At 68.6% G+C, this 14,763-nt stretch overlaps 1 protein-coding gene across 2 annotated transcripts; it reads left to right on the top strand.

The window, feature by feature from the left end:
- The first annotated feature begins 1,491 nt into the window (after positions 1-1,491).
- On the top strand, positions 1,492-13,602 carry IMPDH1 (inosine monophosphate dehydrogenase 1). 2 transcript variants are annotated; one of them, XM_066550197.1, is made up of 16 exons: positions 1,492-1,583; positions 2,777-2,872; positions 3,291-3,339; positions 3,655-3,756; positions 4,445-4,519; positions 6,034-6,240; positions 7,540-7,627; positions 8,644-8,843; positions 9,552-9,642; positions 10,425-10,520; positions 11,370-11,513; positions 11,722-11,866; positions 11,949-12,092; positions 12,166-12,249; positions 12,755-12,771; positions 12,936-13,602. In XM_066550197.1, exons 1-16 carry the CDS (start codon positions 1,507-1,509, stop codon positions 13,034-13,036), a joined length of 1,716 nt encoding a protein of 571 aa, XP_066406294.1. In that variant the 5' UTR covers positions 1,492-1,506; the 3' UTR covers positions 13,037-13,602. The 2 variants fall into 2 exon arrangements, with proteins under 2 accessions (XP_066406294.1, XP_066406293.1); XM_066550196.1 differs by having other exon boundaries at positions 1,544-1,583; positions 2,777-2,878.
- Positions 13,603-14,763: the final 1,161 nt, after the last annotated feature.

The raw sequence follows: 14,763 nt of genomic DNA, 5'->3' as shown, positions 1-14,763 counted from the left end.
CTGGGGGGGTCACCCGTGGACACGGGGGGGTCACCTTGGAGGGGGCGGGGAGCGCTGCCCTGGCCGGGGGGGGCGCAGTGCCCCCCCTGCCCTGCCATGCCCGGCCCTGCCTGCGGGGGGCGCAGTGCAGGCCCCGCACCCAGTTCGGGGGGCACCGAGCCCCGGGCAAGGGGGGCGAGAGCGGAAGGGAGCGGGCAGGTGCGGCCAGGGGATCCCAGGTGAGGGCAGGGCACTCAGATGGGCACACAGGGGAGCACAGGAGCTCACCCTGGTGCCGACAGGGCACACAGAGCTGCTCCATCACAGGTGCTCACCCAGGTGCTCACAGGAGCTCACAGGTGCTCGCAGGTGCGGCTGCTTTGCCGCCCCGTCCCCCGGGGCTCGTTACGGGCTGTCCCCAGAGTCACCCGGGGCAGGGGGACCTCGAGGGACGCCCAAAGCGGAGCAGTGTCCCCCCAACGGGGCGGAACCCCGAAATCAGGGGGGGCACCCAAAAACGGGGAGCACCCAGAACACGGTGGGTGCCCTGAACAGGGGATTGCTCCCCAAAAAAGGCAGCGTACCCAAAAGAGGGGGTACCGGAAACAGAGGGGCGCACCCCAAAAAGGGGGGGACCCAAATGAGGGGGGCGCACCCGCACCACAGACATGCACCCCCCCAAAAGCGAGAGCCCCCAAAGTAAAGGATTTCCCCCCAAAGCGGGGTGTACCCTCAGAGAGAGAGGGGTGTACCCTCAGAGAGAGAGGGGGTGTACCCTCAGAGAGAGAGGGGTGTACCCTCAGAGAGAGAGGGGGTGTACCCTCAGAGAGAGAGAGGGGTGTACCCTCAGAGAGAGAGGGGGGTGTACCCTCAGAGAGAGAGGGGTGTACCCTCAGAGAGAGAGGGGTGTACCCTCAGAGAGAGGGGTGTACCCTCAGAGAGAGGGGGGTGTACCCTCAGAGAGAGGGGGTACCCTCAGAGAGAGAGAGGGGTGTACCCTCAGAGAGAGAGGGGTGTACCCTCAGAGAGAGAGGGGGTGTACCCTCAGAGAGAGGGGGGTGTACCCTCAGAGAGAGAGGGGTGTACCCTCAGAGAGAGAGAGAGGGGTGTACCCTCAGAGAGAGAGGGGGGTGTACCCTCAGAGAGAGAGAGAGGGGTGTACCCTCAGAGAGAGAGAGGGGTGTACCCTCAGAGAGAGAGGGGTGTACCCTCAGAGAGAGGGGGGTGTACCCTCAGAGAGAGAGGGGTGTACCCTCAGAGAGAGAGAGAGGGGTGTACCCTCAGAGAGAGAGGGGTGTACCCTCAGAGAGAGAGGGGGGTGTACCCTCAGAGAGAGAGGGGTGTACCCTCAGAGAGAGGGGGGTGTACCCTCAGAGAGAGAGGGGTGTACCCTCAGAGAGAGAGAGAGGGGGTGTACCCTCAGAGAGAGGCGCTCAGCGCCGCCCCCAGGATTGCCCCAATCCCCAGAGCGGGGGTGTCCCAATCCCGGGGCTCGGGGGTGTCCCCGGAGATCAGGGGGCGGGGCCGATGGGCGTGGTCGCGGGGCGTGGTCGCGTGGCCCCGCCCCCGGCGGCGCTCAGCGCCATGGGCGAGGGGGAGCCCAGGTACTGGGGTTACTGGGGGTTACTGGGAGCACTGGGAGCCACCGGGGCGCTGCGGGGGCGCGCCGGGGGCACCCCGGGACCGGGGCAGCGGCACCGGGGGACACGGGGGGCACAGGGGGAGGGCAGGGCTGTACTGGGGGCACTGGGAGGGACTGGGGCGTTACTGGGGCGGGAGGGAGCAGCGGCGAGGGGACACTGGGGGTGTTACCGGGGGATGTGGGGCAGCAGTGGCGGGGTGGGAGCTGGGGGGGTACTGGGAGCTACCGGGGCATGCGGGAGGGGCTACTGGGAGCGCTGGGGGCTGGGGGGGGTCCCCGGGCTGCGGGAGGAGTCACTGGGAGCGCTGGGAGGAACCCTGGTGCCCGGTGGGGTCACTGGGAGCGCTGGGGGGTCCCTGGTGCCCGGTGGGGTTACTGGGAGCGCTGGGGGAGTCACTGGGAGCGCTGGGGCCGCTCCCGGCGCGCTGGAGGCGCTGGGCAGGCTGGGAGGGTGGGGGGGGCTGCGGCGGCCAGTCCCGGCCCTGGCCACGCCCCCGACCACACCCATGGCCACGCCCTGCGCCGGGGCCGCTGCGGGAGCGCAACGCGCTGGACCCGTACGGGAACGGGACAGCCCCACGGGACCCCCGGGACGCACACGGGAACGGGACAGCCCGACGGGACCCCCACGGGATCGGGACAGCCCCACGGGACCCCACGGGAACCTCCCGAGGACCCCCGGGACCCCCACTCTGGGACCCCCTCTAAAGAGTGACCCCTCCGTGCCCCCCTCAGGAACTCCCCCCATGCATCCCCCGTGATCCCCCCGAGACCGGGACCCCCCTCAGCCCGGCCCGGCCAGCCCCAGTGCGGTTCGGGGGTCCCGGCCCGGGGTGGGGACGGTCGTGGTGTGGGTGGGGGTCCCAGTCATGGTGGGGGTTCCTGTCCCGGTGTGGGGGGGCGGATCCGAGGGGAGTCCCAGCCCTGGTGAGGGGGGAAATCTGTCCCAGTCCCGGGAGGCTCCTGGTGTGGTCGGGGGTCCCGGAGAGACCCCGGGGCTGTTCCCGATGGCAGCGTCCCCCCGCATGGCCCTGGGCGGGGCGGGGTCGCGGTGTGCGGGTCCCGGTGTGCCGGTCCCGGTGTGCGGGTCCCGGTGCCGGTGCCGGTCCCGGTGTGCGGGTCCCGGTGCCGGTGCCAGCCTCCGCCCGTCCCCAGCATGGCACAGCAGCTGATCAGCGGTGCCGGCTACGTGCCCGAGGATGGGCTCACGGCCCAGCAGCTCTTTGCCTGCGCCGATGGCCTCACCTACAAGTGCGGGTACCCCCGACCCCAAAACCCCCTGACCCCCCTCGGCACCACCTGACCCCCACAGGCGCCTCCAGACCTCCCCAAGCTCACCCCGGCACCCCAGAGCCCCCCAGGGAAACCCCAACTCTCCCCCCACATGGCAGCCCCAGAGAATCCCCACAAAGATCCCCAGGAACCCCCCAGGGACTCCCCAGGGACTCCCAGGCCCCACCCCAGGAACCCCCCGACCCCCCCTGCACCCCCACTGCCAACCCCCAGGCACCCCAGTAACGTCTCCAGACCCCCCCAGGAACCCCTGAGCCCCCCAGCTCGCACATCCCCCCTCCCTCAGTGTCTCCCCAGACCTCAGGTGCCCCCTTGGTGGGTCTGGGTCAGTTTTGGGGGGGGGCCAGTGAGGTCCCAGCCCTGTGTCCCTCCACAGTGACTTCCTTATCCTCCCTGGCTACATTGACTTCACGGCCGACGAGGTGGTGAGTGACCCCCCAGGATCCCCCTGGGACCCCCCCGTGCTCTCCCCACCGGGGTGGCTCCCCCTGGCTCAGGATCCCCTCAGTGACACCCCTGTGCCCCCATCCCCTCCTGGGCCCCCCCAGTGGGGTTGGGGGATGCCCGTGGGGTCCCTGCGGGGTTTGGGGTGTGGGGGCTCATGGAACCCCAGCCCTCAGAGGGGGGGCAGGGTCCCTGTGCTTTTGGGGGCGCTGGGAGGGCAGGGAGGGTCAGGTCGAGTCGGGGTCCCCCCATTCTCAGGGAGGGTTCAGGATTTTAGGGGTGCTCCCCTTCCCCAGGACCTGACATCAGCGCTGACTAGAACTATCACCCTGAAAACACCGCTGGTGTCATCCCCCATGGACACGGTCACCGAGGGGGACATGGCCATCGCTATGGCTGTGAGCAGGGGGGACACTGGGGACACTGGGGGGACATGGCCATCGCCATGGCTGTGAGCAGGGGGGACACTGGGGGGACAGGGGGGACATGGCCATCGCCATGGCTGTGAGCAGGGGGGACACTGGGGGGACAGGGGGGACACTGTCACTGAGGGGACATGGCCATCGCCATGGCTGTGAGCAGGGGGGACGCTGGGGACACTGGGGGGACATGGCCATCGCCATGGCTGTGAGCAGGGGGGACGCTGGGGACACTGGGGGGACATGGCCATCGCCATGGCTGTGAGCAGGGGGGACGCTGGGGACACTAGGGGGACATGGCCATCGCCATGGCTGTGAGCAGGGGGGATATTGGGGACACTGTCACTGAGGGGACATGGCCATCGCCATGGCTGTGAGCAGGGGGGACACTGGGGGGACATGGTCACCGAGGGGGACACGGCTGTCCCCAGGGGTGTGGGTGCACCCACACGGGTGGGGGCATCTTGGGGGCACCGAGGGGCATCCAGGGTTTGTGGAGGGGCCCGGGGGGTCAGGGCTGGGGGGGCTCTGTCACGCTGGGGGGAGCTGGGAGGGGGGCACAGTCCCCGAGGGGTGCGAGGGCAGAGGGGGACACGGCTGCAGGGGCTGCCCAGGAACCCACGGCCCCCGTGCCCCCCGTGCCCCCCGTGCCCCCCGTGCCCCCCAGCTGAACGGCGGCATCGGCATCATCCACCACAACTGCACCCCCGAGTTCCAGGCCAGCGAGGTGCGCAAGGTCAAGGTGAGCCGGGGACACTGTGGTGGCCCTGGTGTCCCCTGGGACGGGCTGGCCACCTGCTGGGCTGGAGCACCCCTCCACGGGGGGAGTCCCCTCCCTGTGTCCCTGTGCCCTGTCCTTGTGCCCCCTCGTGTCCCTGAGCCACCTGTGACCCCGGTGACACTGTCCCCTCATGTCCTTGAGCCCCCTGGGTGACACTGTCCCTGTCCCCATGCCCCTGGGTGACTCTGTCCCGTGTCCCCGTGCCCCTGGGTGACTCTGTCCCTTGTCCCCATGTCCCTGGGTGACATTGTCCCTGTCCCTGTGCCCTTGGGTGACACTGTCCCTTATCCCCGTGTACCTGGGTGACTCTGTCCCGTGTCCCCATGTCCCTGGGTGACACTGTCCCTGTGCCCTGGGTAACACTGTCCCTTGTCCCCGTGCCCCAGGTGACTCTGTCCCTGTCCCTGGGTGACACTGTCCCTGTCCCCATGTCCCTGGGTGACACTGTCCCTGTCCCTGTGCCCCTGGGTGACTCTGTCCCTGTCCCCGTGTCCCTGGGTGACACTGTCCCTTGTCCCCATGCCCCTGGGTGACTCTGTCCCTGTCCCCGTGTCCCTGGGTGACACTGTCCCTTGTCCCCATGCCCCTGGGTGACTCTGTCCCTGTCCCCGTGTCCCTGGGTGACACTGTCCCTTGTCCCCGTGTCCCTGGGTGACACTGTCCCATGTCCCTGTGCCCCTGGGTGACACTGTCCCTTGTCCCCGTGTCCCTGGGTGACATTGTCCCCGTGCCCCAGGTGACACTGTCCCTGTCCCTGGGTGACACTGTCCCATGTCTCCGTGTCCCTGGGTGACACTGTCTCTGTCCCCGTGTCCCTGGGTGACTCTGTCCCTGTCCCTGTGCCCCTGGGTGACTCTGTCCCTGTTCCTGGGTGACACTGTCCTGTGTCCCTGGGTGACTCTGTCCCTGTCCCCATGCCCCAGGTGACTCTGTCCCCGTGTCCCTGGGTGACACTGTCCCATGTCCCTGTGCCCCCGGGTGACACTGTCCCTTGTCCCCGTGTCCCTGGGTGACACTGTCCCCGTGCCCCAGGTGACACTGTCCCTGTCCCTGGGTGACACTGTCCCTGTCCCCATGCCCCTGGGTGACACTGTCCCGTGTCCCTGGGTGACTCTGTCCCTGTCCCCGTGCCCCAGGTGACTCTGTCCCATGTCCCCGTGTCCCTGGGTGACTCTGTCCCTGTCCCTGGGTGACTCTGTCCCGTGTCCCTGGGTGACTCTGTCCCATGTCCCCATGTCCCTGGGTGACACTGTCCCATGTCCCCGTGTCCCTGGGTGACACTGTCCCGTGTCCCTGGGTGACTCTGTCCCTGTCCCCGTGCCCCTGGGTGACACTGTCCCTGTCCCTGGGTGACACTGTCCCTGTCCCTGGGTGACACTGTCCTGTGTCCCTGGGTGACTCTGTCCCTGTCCCCATGCCCCAGGTGACTCTGTCCCTGTCCCTGGGTGACTCTGTCCCTGTCCCTGTGCCCGCAGCGGTTCGAGCAGGGTTTCATCCTGGAGCCGCTGGTGATGAGCCCGGCGCACACCGTGGGGGACGTGTGGGACGCCAAGGCCCGGCTCGGCTTCTCGGGGGTCCCCGTCACCCACTCGGGGCGCCTGGGGGGGCGGCTCGAGGGCATCGTCACCTCCCGCGACATCGACTTCCTGCGCGAGGGGGACAGGGCCACCCCCCTGGCCCAGGTGCGCTGGGGACAGCGGGACAGGGGCGGGGTGGGACCCGTGGGGTGGGGTGGGATGTGGGGCAGGGATGAAGGGATGGATGTGGGGCAGGGATGGATGCGGGGCAGAGTTGGAAGATGTGTAATGTGGGTCAGGATGGGATGTGGGGTAGGGATGGGTGGGTTGGAGGATGTGCAGTGTGGGGCAGGGATGGATGTGGGGCAGGGATGGAGGATGTGCAGTGTGGGGCAGGGATGGATGTGGGGCAGGGATGGAGGATGTGCAGTGTGGGGCAGGGATGGATGTGGGGCAGGGATGGAGGATGTGCAGTGTGGGGCAGGGATGGATGTGGGGCAGGGATGGAGGATGTGCAGTGTGGGGCAGGATGGGATGCAGGCAGGGATGGAGGATGTGCAGTGTGGGGCAGGGATGGATGTGGGGCAGGGATGGAGGATGTGCAGTGTGGGGCAGGGATGGAGGATGTGCAGTGTGGGGCAGGGATGGATGTGGGGCAGGGGTGGAGGATGTGCAGTGTGGGGCAGGATGGGATGTGGGGCAGGGGTGGAGGATGTGCAGTGTGGGGCAGGATGGGATGCAGGCAGGGATGGAGGATGTGCAGTGTGGGGCAGGGATGGATGTGGGGCAGGGATGGAGGATGTGCAGTGTGGGGCAGGATGGGATGCAGGCAGGGATGGAGGATGTGCAGTGTGGGGCAGGATGGGATGTGGGGCAGGGATGGAGGTTGTGCAGTGTGGGGCAGGGATGGATGTGGGGCAGGGGTGGAGGATGTGCAGTGTGGGGCAGGATGGGATGCAGGCAGGGATGGAGGATGTGCAGTGTGGGGCAGGATGGGATGTGGGGCCGGGATGGAGGATGTGCAGTGTGGGGCAGGATGGGATGTGGGGCAGGGATGGATGTGGGGCAGGGATGGAGGATGTGCAGTGTGGGGCAGGGATGGATGTGGGGCAGGGATGGAAGTGGGGCAGGGATCCGTGGATCCGTGGCAGGGCGGGGGCTGCCCGCAGTGGCCCTGGGTCCCCCAGTGCAGGTGACAGTGAAGGTGACGGTGACACACAGTGCAGGTGACAGTGATAGTAGCCGTGCCTGGCTGGTGCCTGTGACAGTGCCAGTGCATGTGACAGTGACAGGCAGTGATGGTGACAGTGCTGGTGGCAGTGGAGGTGACAGTGCCAGTGCTGGTGACAGTGCTGCTGCCAGGATCGGTGCCAGCTCTGGTGACAGTGACGGTGGCAGTGCCAGACAGTGCTGGTGCCAGCACCTGTGCTGATGGCAGTGACACGTGGGTCCCTGTGTCCCCAGGTGATGACCAAGCGCAGGGACCTGGTGGTGGCCCCAGCCGGTGTCACCCTCAAAGAGGCCAACGAGATCCTGCAGCGCAGCAAGAAAGGTGCAGGGGGCACCTGTCACCCCCTGAGTCCCCTGCCCCCCCCGAGTCCCCTGTCACACCCCCTGAGTCACCTGTCACACCCCCTGAGTCACCTGTCACCCCCCAAGTCCCCTGTCACCCCACAGGGACCCCCACAGCACCTCCCAGGTGTCACCTCCACTCAGGGTCACCTCTGTGCCACCCTGGGCAGCCCATGGGGGATGTCCCCTGTCCCTGTTCCCCTCACATTGTCCCCCACTGTGTCCCCAGGGCTGCTGATGGTGACCAGCACTGGTGACCTGGTGGCTGTCACTGCCCCATCCTTCAGGTCCCCTCCTCGTCTCTGGGGTCAGCCTGTCCCTGTCCCTGGGCTCACCTCCATGTCCCTGGGGTCAGTCCTGTGTCCCTGTCCCTGGGCTCACCTCCATGTCCCCGTGTCCCTGCAGCCCCCCCAGTGCCCTCCACCCCCTGGTGACCCCACATTCCCCCCCGTGTCCCCAGGGAAGCTGCTGGCAGTGACCAGCAGTGTCGAGCTCGTGGCCACCACGGCCCCGCGCTTGGGGTCCCTCCCGCGCTCCCTGTCCCCGCAGTGTCCTGGGTTCGGGGTGACCGTCCCCGCACTGTCCCCACTCTGTCCCCGCACTGTCCCCACTCTGTCCCCACTCTGTCCCCACTCTGTCCCCGCACTGTCCCCATGCTGTCCCCGCACTGTCCCCACTCTGTCCCCACTCTGTCCCCGCGCTGTCCCCACTCTGTCCCCACTCTGTCCCCGCACTGTCCCCATGCTGTCCCCACTCTGTCCCCGCGCTGTCCCCGCGCTGTCCCCGCACTGTCCCCACTCTGTCCCCACTCTGTCCCCGCGCTGTCCCCACTCTGTCCCCACTCTGTCCCCGCACTGTCCCCATGCTGTCCCCACTCTGTCCCCGCGCTGTCCCCGCGCTGTCCCCGCGCTGTCCCCACTCTGTCCCCACTCTGTCCCCGCGCTGTCCCCGCGCTGTCCCCGGCTCGGGGTGACCGTCCCCGCGCTGTCCCCGCAGGGAAGCTGCCGATCGTCAACAGCCGTGACGAGCTGGTGGCGCTGATGGCGCGCACGGACCTGAAGAAGAACCGCGAGCACCCGGCGGCCTCCAAGGACGGGCGGAAGCAGCTGCGGGTCGGGGCGGCCATCGGCACCCGCGAGGACGACAAATACCGGCTGGACCTGCTCGTGCAGGCGGGCGCCGACCTCGTGGTGCTGGTGCGGGACCCCAAAACCCGGGGCACCCCAAAACCCGGGGCACCCCAAAACCCGGGACTCTGAGCACGGGGGATGAGGGGGAGGAAGGGCACGGGGCTCGGGCTGCCGGTGGGTGTGGAGGGGTCCCCGAAAATGGGGGGCTGAAGGCACCCCAAAAAATGTGAGAGCCCAAAATGGGGGGGATGAAAAAGGGGGAGCATGCCAAAAACGGGGGATGAGGATGGAGGAATGGGGGAGGATGGAGCTGCTGGTGCGGGGGCGGGGGTGACGTCAGGGGGCTGCTGTGGGGGACCCCGAGAATGGGAAACCCCAGAAACGGGGATCCCCAGAAATGGGGGACCCCAAAAAGCGTGCAGGGATGGAAGGGAGGAGAAAGAGATGGAGGGATGGAGCCGCTGGTGTGGGGGGTGACCCTAAAAATAGGAGGTTAGGGACATGGGGACACCCCAAAATCTGTGGGACCCCAAAAGGGAGGGGATGGGGTCTGGGGATAGGGGTGGAGCTGCTTGTGCCGGGTGGGAGGTGCCCCAAAAAAGGAGGGGCCTGGGGGGTACCCCCTACTCATTGAACCCCAACTCTCTGCTCTCACCCACACCCGAAAACCTGCCCCTGTGGCACCCAAAAACCTGCCCTGCACACCCCAAAACCTGCCCTGCACACCCCAAAACCTGCCCCATCGCACCCCAAAACCTGCCCCCCAATCCCCAGGACTCGTCGCAGGGGAACTCCCGGTACCAGCTGAGCATGATCCGCTACATCAAGGCCAAGTACCCCGAGCTGCAGGTGGTGGGGGGCAACGGTGAGACCCCAAACGGGGCAGGGGGGCACGGGAACGGTGAGACCCCAAATGGGGCAGGGGGGCACAGGAATGGTGAGACCCCAAACGGGGCAGGGGGGGCAACGGTGAGACCCCAAACGGGGCAGGGGGGCACGGGAATGGTGAGACCCCAAACGGGGCAGGGGAGGCACAGGAATGGTGAGACCCCAAATGGGGCAGGGGGGCACGGGAATGGTGAGACCCCAAATGGGGCAGGGGGGGCACAGGAATGGTGAGACCCCAAATGGGGCAGGGGAGGCACAGGAATGGTGAGACCCCAAACGGGGCAGGGGAGGCACAGGAATGGTGAGACCCCAAACGGGGCAGGGGGGCACGGGAATGGTGAGACCCCAAACGGGGCAGGGGAGGCACAGGAATGGTGAGACCCCAAACGGGGCAGGGGAGGCACAGGAATGGTGAGACCCCAAATGGGGCAGGGGGGCACAGGAATGGCCCGGGCTGCAGCCAGGGGGGTCACTGAGGAGCAGGGGTGACCCCAAAAGAGAGCAGAGGGGAAATGGGGGGCAGATTTGGGGTGTCCCCTGCAGTGGTGAGGTGGGATTTGGGTGCCATTTTGGGGGCTATTTTTGAGGTGCCCCCCATCATAATGGGGCAGGATTTGGGGAGGGTGGGGATGGATTTGCAGTGCCACTTTTGGGCTGCTGTTTTGGGGTACTGTGTTTGGGGTGCACCCCTGCAGTGCTGAGGTGGGCTTCAGGGTGCCCTGGGCAGGGTTGGGGTGCCATTTTGGGGTGTCCCCGCAGTGGTGACGGCGGCCCAAGCCAAGAACCTGATCGATGCCGGGGTGGACGCGCTGCGGGTGGGGATGGGCAGCGGCTCCATCTGCATCACCCAGGAAGGTGGGTGACACCTGAGCCCACCCTGCAGTGTCCCAGTGTGCCCTTCGGGGTGGCCCTGTACCCACTGTCCCCCTGTCCCTGTGACAGTGTCCCTGTCCCCAGCAGTGCTGGTCTGTAGCCATGCCCAGGCCACAGCTGTGTTCCTCACAGTGTCCCTGTCCCCATGGCAGTGTGGCCGTGCCCACAGCCATGTCCCTGACATGTCCCTGTCCCTGTCCCCAGCAGTGCTGGCGTGTGGCCGTGCCCTGTCCCTGTCCCTGTCCCTCACAGTGTCCCTGTCCCCAGCAGTGCTGGTGTGTGGCCGTGCCCTGTCCCTGTCCCTGTCCCTCACGGTGTCCCTGTCCCCAGCAGTGCTGGTGTGTGGCCGTGCCCTGTCCCTGTCCCTGTCCCTCACGGTGTCCCTGTCCCCAGCAGTGCTGGCGTGTGGCCGTGCCCAGGCCCCGTCCCTGTCCCTGTCCCTCACGGTGTCCCTGTCCCCAGCAGTGCTGGCGTGTGGCCGTGCCCAGGCCCTGTCCCTGTCCCTGTCCCTCACGGTGTCCCTGTCCCCAGCAGTGCTGGCGTGTGGCCCTGCCCTGTCCCTGTCCCTCACGGTGTCCCTGTCCCCAGCAGTGCTGGTGTGTGGCCGTGCCCTGTCCCTGTCCCTCACGGTGTCCCTGTCCCCAGCAGTGCTGGCGTGTGGCCCTGCCCTGTCCCTGTCCCTCACGGTGTCCCTGTCCCCAGCAGTGCTGGTGTGTGGCCGTGCCCTGTCCCTGTCCCTGTCCCTCACGGTGTCCCTGTCCCCAGCAGTGCTGGCGTGTGGCCGTGCCCTGTCCCTGTCCCTGTCCCTCACGGTGTCCCTGTCCCCAGCAGTGCTGGCGTGTGGCCGTGCCCAGGCCACGGCCGTGTACCGCGTGGCCGAGTACGCGCGGCGCTTTGGTGTCCCCGTCATCGCCGATGGTGGCATCCGCAGCCCCGGGCACGCCGTGAAGGCGCTGGCGCTGGGAGCCTCCACGGGTGAGCAGGGCCCATGGGGGGCACGGGGGGCATGAGACGGGGCACCCAGAGGGGGTCTCATGGCCCCCAGCCCAGCCTGGTGCCCCCGAGGGGATCCCCCATTCCGGCCCAGCCTGGCGATGGCCCCGCAGCCCCCGGCCCATCCTGGGGGGGTCTCAGCCCCCACCCCGCCGGGAGGGGGGTCCCTGACGGGGTGTCCCCCCCCCAGTGATGATGGGGTCACTGCTGGCGGCCACCACGGAGGCGCCGGGCGAGTTCTTCTACTCGGAGGGCGTGCGGCTGAAGCAGTACCGGGGCATGGGCTCGCTGGACGCCATGGAGCAGGGCCCGGGCAGCCAGAAACGCTACTTCAGGTACCCGGGGGGCCGGGGGGGGCATGGAGCCGCCCCCGGCCGCCCCCCAGCCCCTGTGTGTGTGTGTGTGTGTGTCCCGCAGCGAGGGGGACGCGGTGAAGGTGGCGCAGGGCGTGTCGGGCTCGGTGCAGGACAAGGGCTCCATCCACAAGTTCGTGCCGTACCTGCTGGCCGGGCTGCAGCACGGCTGCCAGGACCTGGGCGCCCGCAGCCTCTCGGCGCTCCGGTCAGTGCGGGATGGGGGGTTTGGGGGCGCTGGGGGGGTCCCGGCCGCCCACCGAGCCCCCCGTGCCCCCCAGGTCCATGATGTTCGCGGGGGAGCTCAAGTTCGAGCGCAGGACGGTGGCGGCGCAGGTCGAGGGGGGCGTGCACGGGCTGCACTCGTGAGTGGGGACGGGGCTGGGGGGGTTTGGGGGCGCTGCGGGGGGATTGGGGGGTTTGGGGGGCTGGGGAGGGTTTGGGGGGGGCTGGAGGGGCTTGGGAGAACTGGGGGATTTGGGGCAGATTTTGGGTGACTGAACGTGGTTGGAGGGAGATTGGGGGGCTGAGGGGGTTTGGGGAGGGTTTTGGGGGCTTTGGGGGCTGTGAGGGGTACAGGAGATGGAGGGATCTTGGGGGGCAGGGGAGTTTTTGGGGAGCTGAGGAGGTTTCGAGGGAGTTTTGTGGGGCTTTGGGGGCTGTGAGGGGTACAGGAGATGGGGGGATCTTGGGGGGCAGGGGAGGTTCTGGGGGGCTGAGGAAGGCACCACTTCAGATCCCACCTGTAGGGCCCCAGTTGCCCCAGCAGTGGCTCTGGGACACCCCCAGTTACCCCAGTGTCGGGGAGGGGTTTGGGGTGTGGGGGTCCCTGTGCCCCCCTAACCCCCCTGACCTTCCCCTCCCCTGCAGCTTCACGGTTCTGCCCTGTAAGTACCAGCTCCTCCCGGGATGGGGGGCACTGGGGGTCCCCTTTACCCCCCCTTTGTCCCCTCCCTGATGGGCAGGGGGAGGGGGCGCCCCCAGTCTCCCAGCCAGGATCTGGGGTTTGGGGGTTCCCTTCCCCCCTGTGATCCCCCCCTCGTCCCCCCAGTGCCCAGAGGAGGCTGCCCTGAGGAGGGGTCCCCCCGGGCCGGCGCCCCCCGCCCGGAGCCTGCGGGGACCCCCCCGGCCCCCCGACACCGGCGCTGCTGACGGGAACCCCCCAATGGGGCACCCCCCAATGGGGCACCCCCAAACCCCCGACACTGGCGCTGCTGACGGGCACCCTGCAATGGGGCACCCACAATGGGGCACCCCAAACCCCCCCGAGCAAAGGGGCTGCGGAGACCTCGGAAACCTCCTGGAACTGGGGGTGCAGGGAGCCCCCAAATCCCCCCGGGGCACCTCAGGGGAGGGGGATCCCCAGGGCCCACAGAAATGGGGGTGTAGGGGCCCCCCAAAGGTCCCGGGGCACCACGAGGCTGCGGGGACCTCCCCGGCCTCCCCAGAGAGGGGGAATGCAGGGACCCAAAGCCCCCCCAATGGTGTGGGGGCCCCCAAACCCTCCCTGGCACTGAGGAGCTTGCAGGGCCGGGTCCCCCTGTGCCCCCGAGTGGGGATGGGGGGACCCCCAGCACTGCAGGGAGTCCCCAGCGTCCCGGGGGACCCCACAGTGCCACAGGGATCCCACAGTGTCCCGGGGGACCCCACAGTGTCACGGGGACCCCACGGGCCAGGGGTCCTGTGTCCAGGGGTGAATAAAGTCTTGGAGCATCGCAGCCTGGCTTGTCCCTGTCCCTGTCCCTGTCCCTGCTCCCGTCCCTGGTCCTGTCCCTATCCCTGGGCTGGCCCTGTCCCTGTCCATGGTCCTGTCCCCTGTCCCTGCTTTGTCCCTGGACCGGCCCTGTCCCCGTCCTTGGCCCTGTCCATGGTCCTGTCCCCCGGCTGGCCCCTGGCGTGTCGCTGTCCCTGCCGGTGCCACGGGGACCGGGGGACACACGTGGCACCAGGAGGGCACATGCTGTGACACAGGGTGGCGGCACACATGGCACGGGTGGCACATGCTGTGACACAGGGTGGTGGCACACACATGGCACGGGCATGGGTGGCACACATGGCATGGGTGGCACACACATGGCACGGGTGGCACACACATGGCACGGGTGGCAAAGGTCGGGACACACCTGGGACCCCCCACAAGTAGCGCCACCCAAACAGGGCACCCCAAATGTGGCACCTTCCCAGAAGGGAGACCCCCCCTCAATTGTGGGACACCCCCCTCCAAATTTGGGACAAACCCCAAACGCAGGATATTCCCCTCAACAAATGTGGGACCCCCTCCCCTACGGGGGGACACCCCAAATGTAGGAGGACCCCCCAAAAGTGGGACCCCCTTCAGATGTGGGACATGCCCCCAGTGTGGGACCCCCAAGTGTGGGACCTCCCCAGTGTGGGACCGCTTCAAAATGTGAGACCCCCCCCAAATGTGTGAACCCCACCATAACGGCCCCCCCAGCGTGGGACCCCCTGCAGGACGGGGACCCCTCAAACCTCCCCCCCCCCGGCTGTGGGACCCCCCCAATGTCCCCCCCCGCTCCAGCCGGGCCGCGCGGCCCCGCCGGGTCCCGGAGGCCCCGGGGGGGGCGGGGGCTGGGGCGGGGGGAGCCCGGGGGGCGCGGGGGGTGGGAGGAGGAGGAGGAGGAGGAGTGGGGGGGGGCTCGGCCCGCCCCTCCCGCCGCTGCCGCCGCCGGGGCCGGGCCGGGGCTGGAGCCGCCGCCGAGGCCGGTGGGTGCGGGGGGGCGGGGGTGGCTTTGGGGGTGCGCGGGGGTTTGGGGTGCGGGTTTGGGGTGCGCGGGGCTTTGGGGTGCGGGTTTGGGGCGCGCGGGGTGCGGGGCAGCGGGGGGGGCCCGCCGGGCGCTGCTGAGCGGGGCTGGGGGTGC

This window comes from Molothrus aeneus, chromosome 5 (genome assembly GCF_037042795.1).
Source record: "Molothrus aeneus isolate 106 chromosome 5, BPBGC_Maene_1.0, whole genome shotgun sequence".
NCBI classification, from domain to species: domain Eukaryota; kingdom Metazoa; phylum Chordata; class Aves; order Passeriformes; family Icteridae; genus Molothrus; species Molothrus aeneus.
The sequence above is the reverse complement of the archived record's forward strand: the minus strand, read 5'-3'. Positions and strand labels throughout refer to the sequence as shown.

Coding starts and splice junctions, on each gene's coding strand:
- IMPDH1 (XM_066550197.1), top strand. CDS start 1,507: ATGGGCGTGGTCGCGGGGCGTGGTCGCGTGGCCCCGCCCCCGGCGGCG. Junction 11,514..11,721: donor GGCGCTGGGAGCCTCCACGG/GTGAGCAGGGCC, acceptor TCCCCCCCCCAG/TGATGATGGGGTCACTGCTG. Junction 12,093..12,165: donor CGCAGCCTCTCGGCGCTCCG/GTCAGTGCGGGA, acceptor CGTGCCCCCCAG/GTCCATGATGTTCGCGGGGG.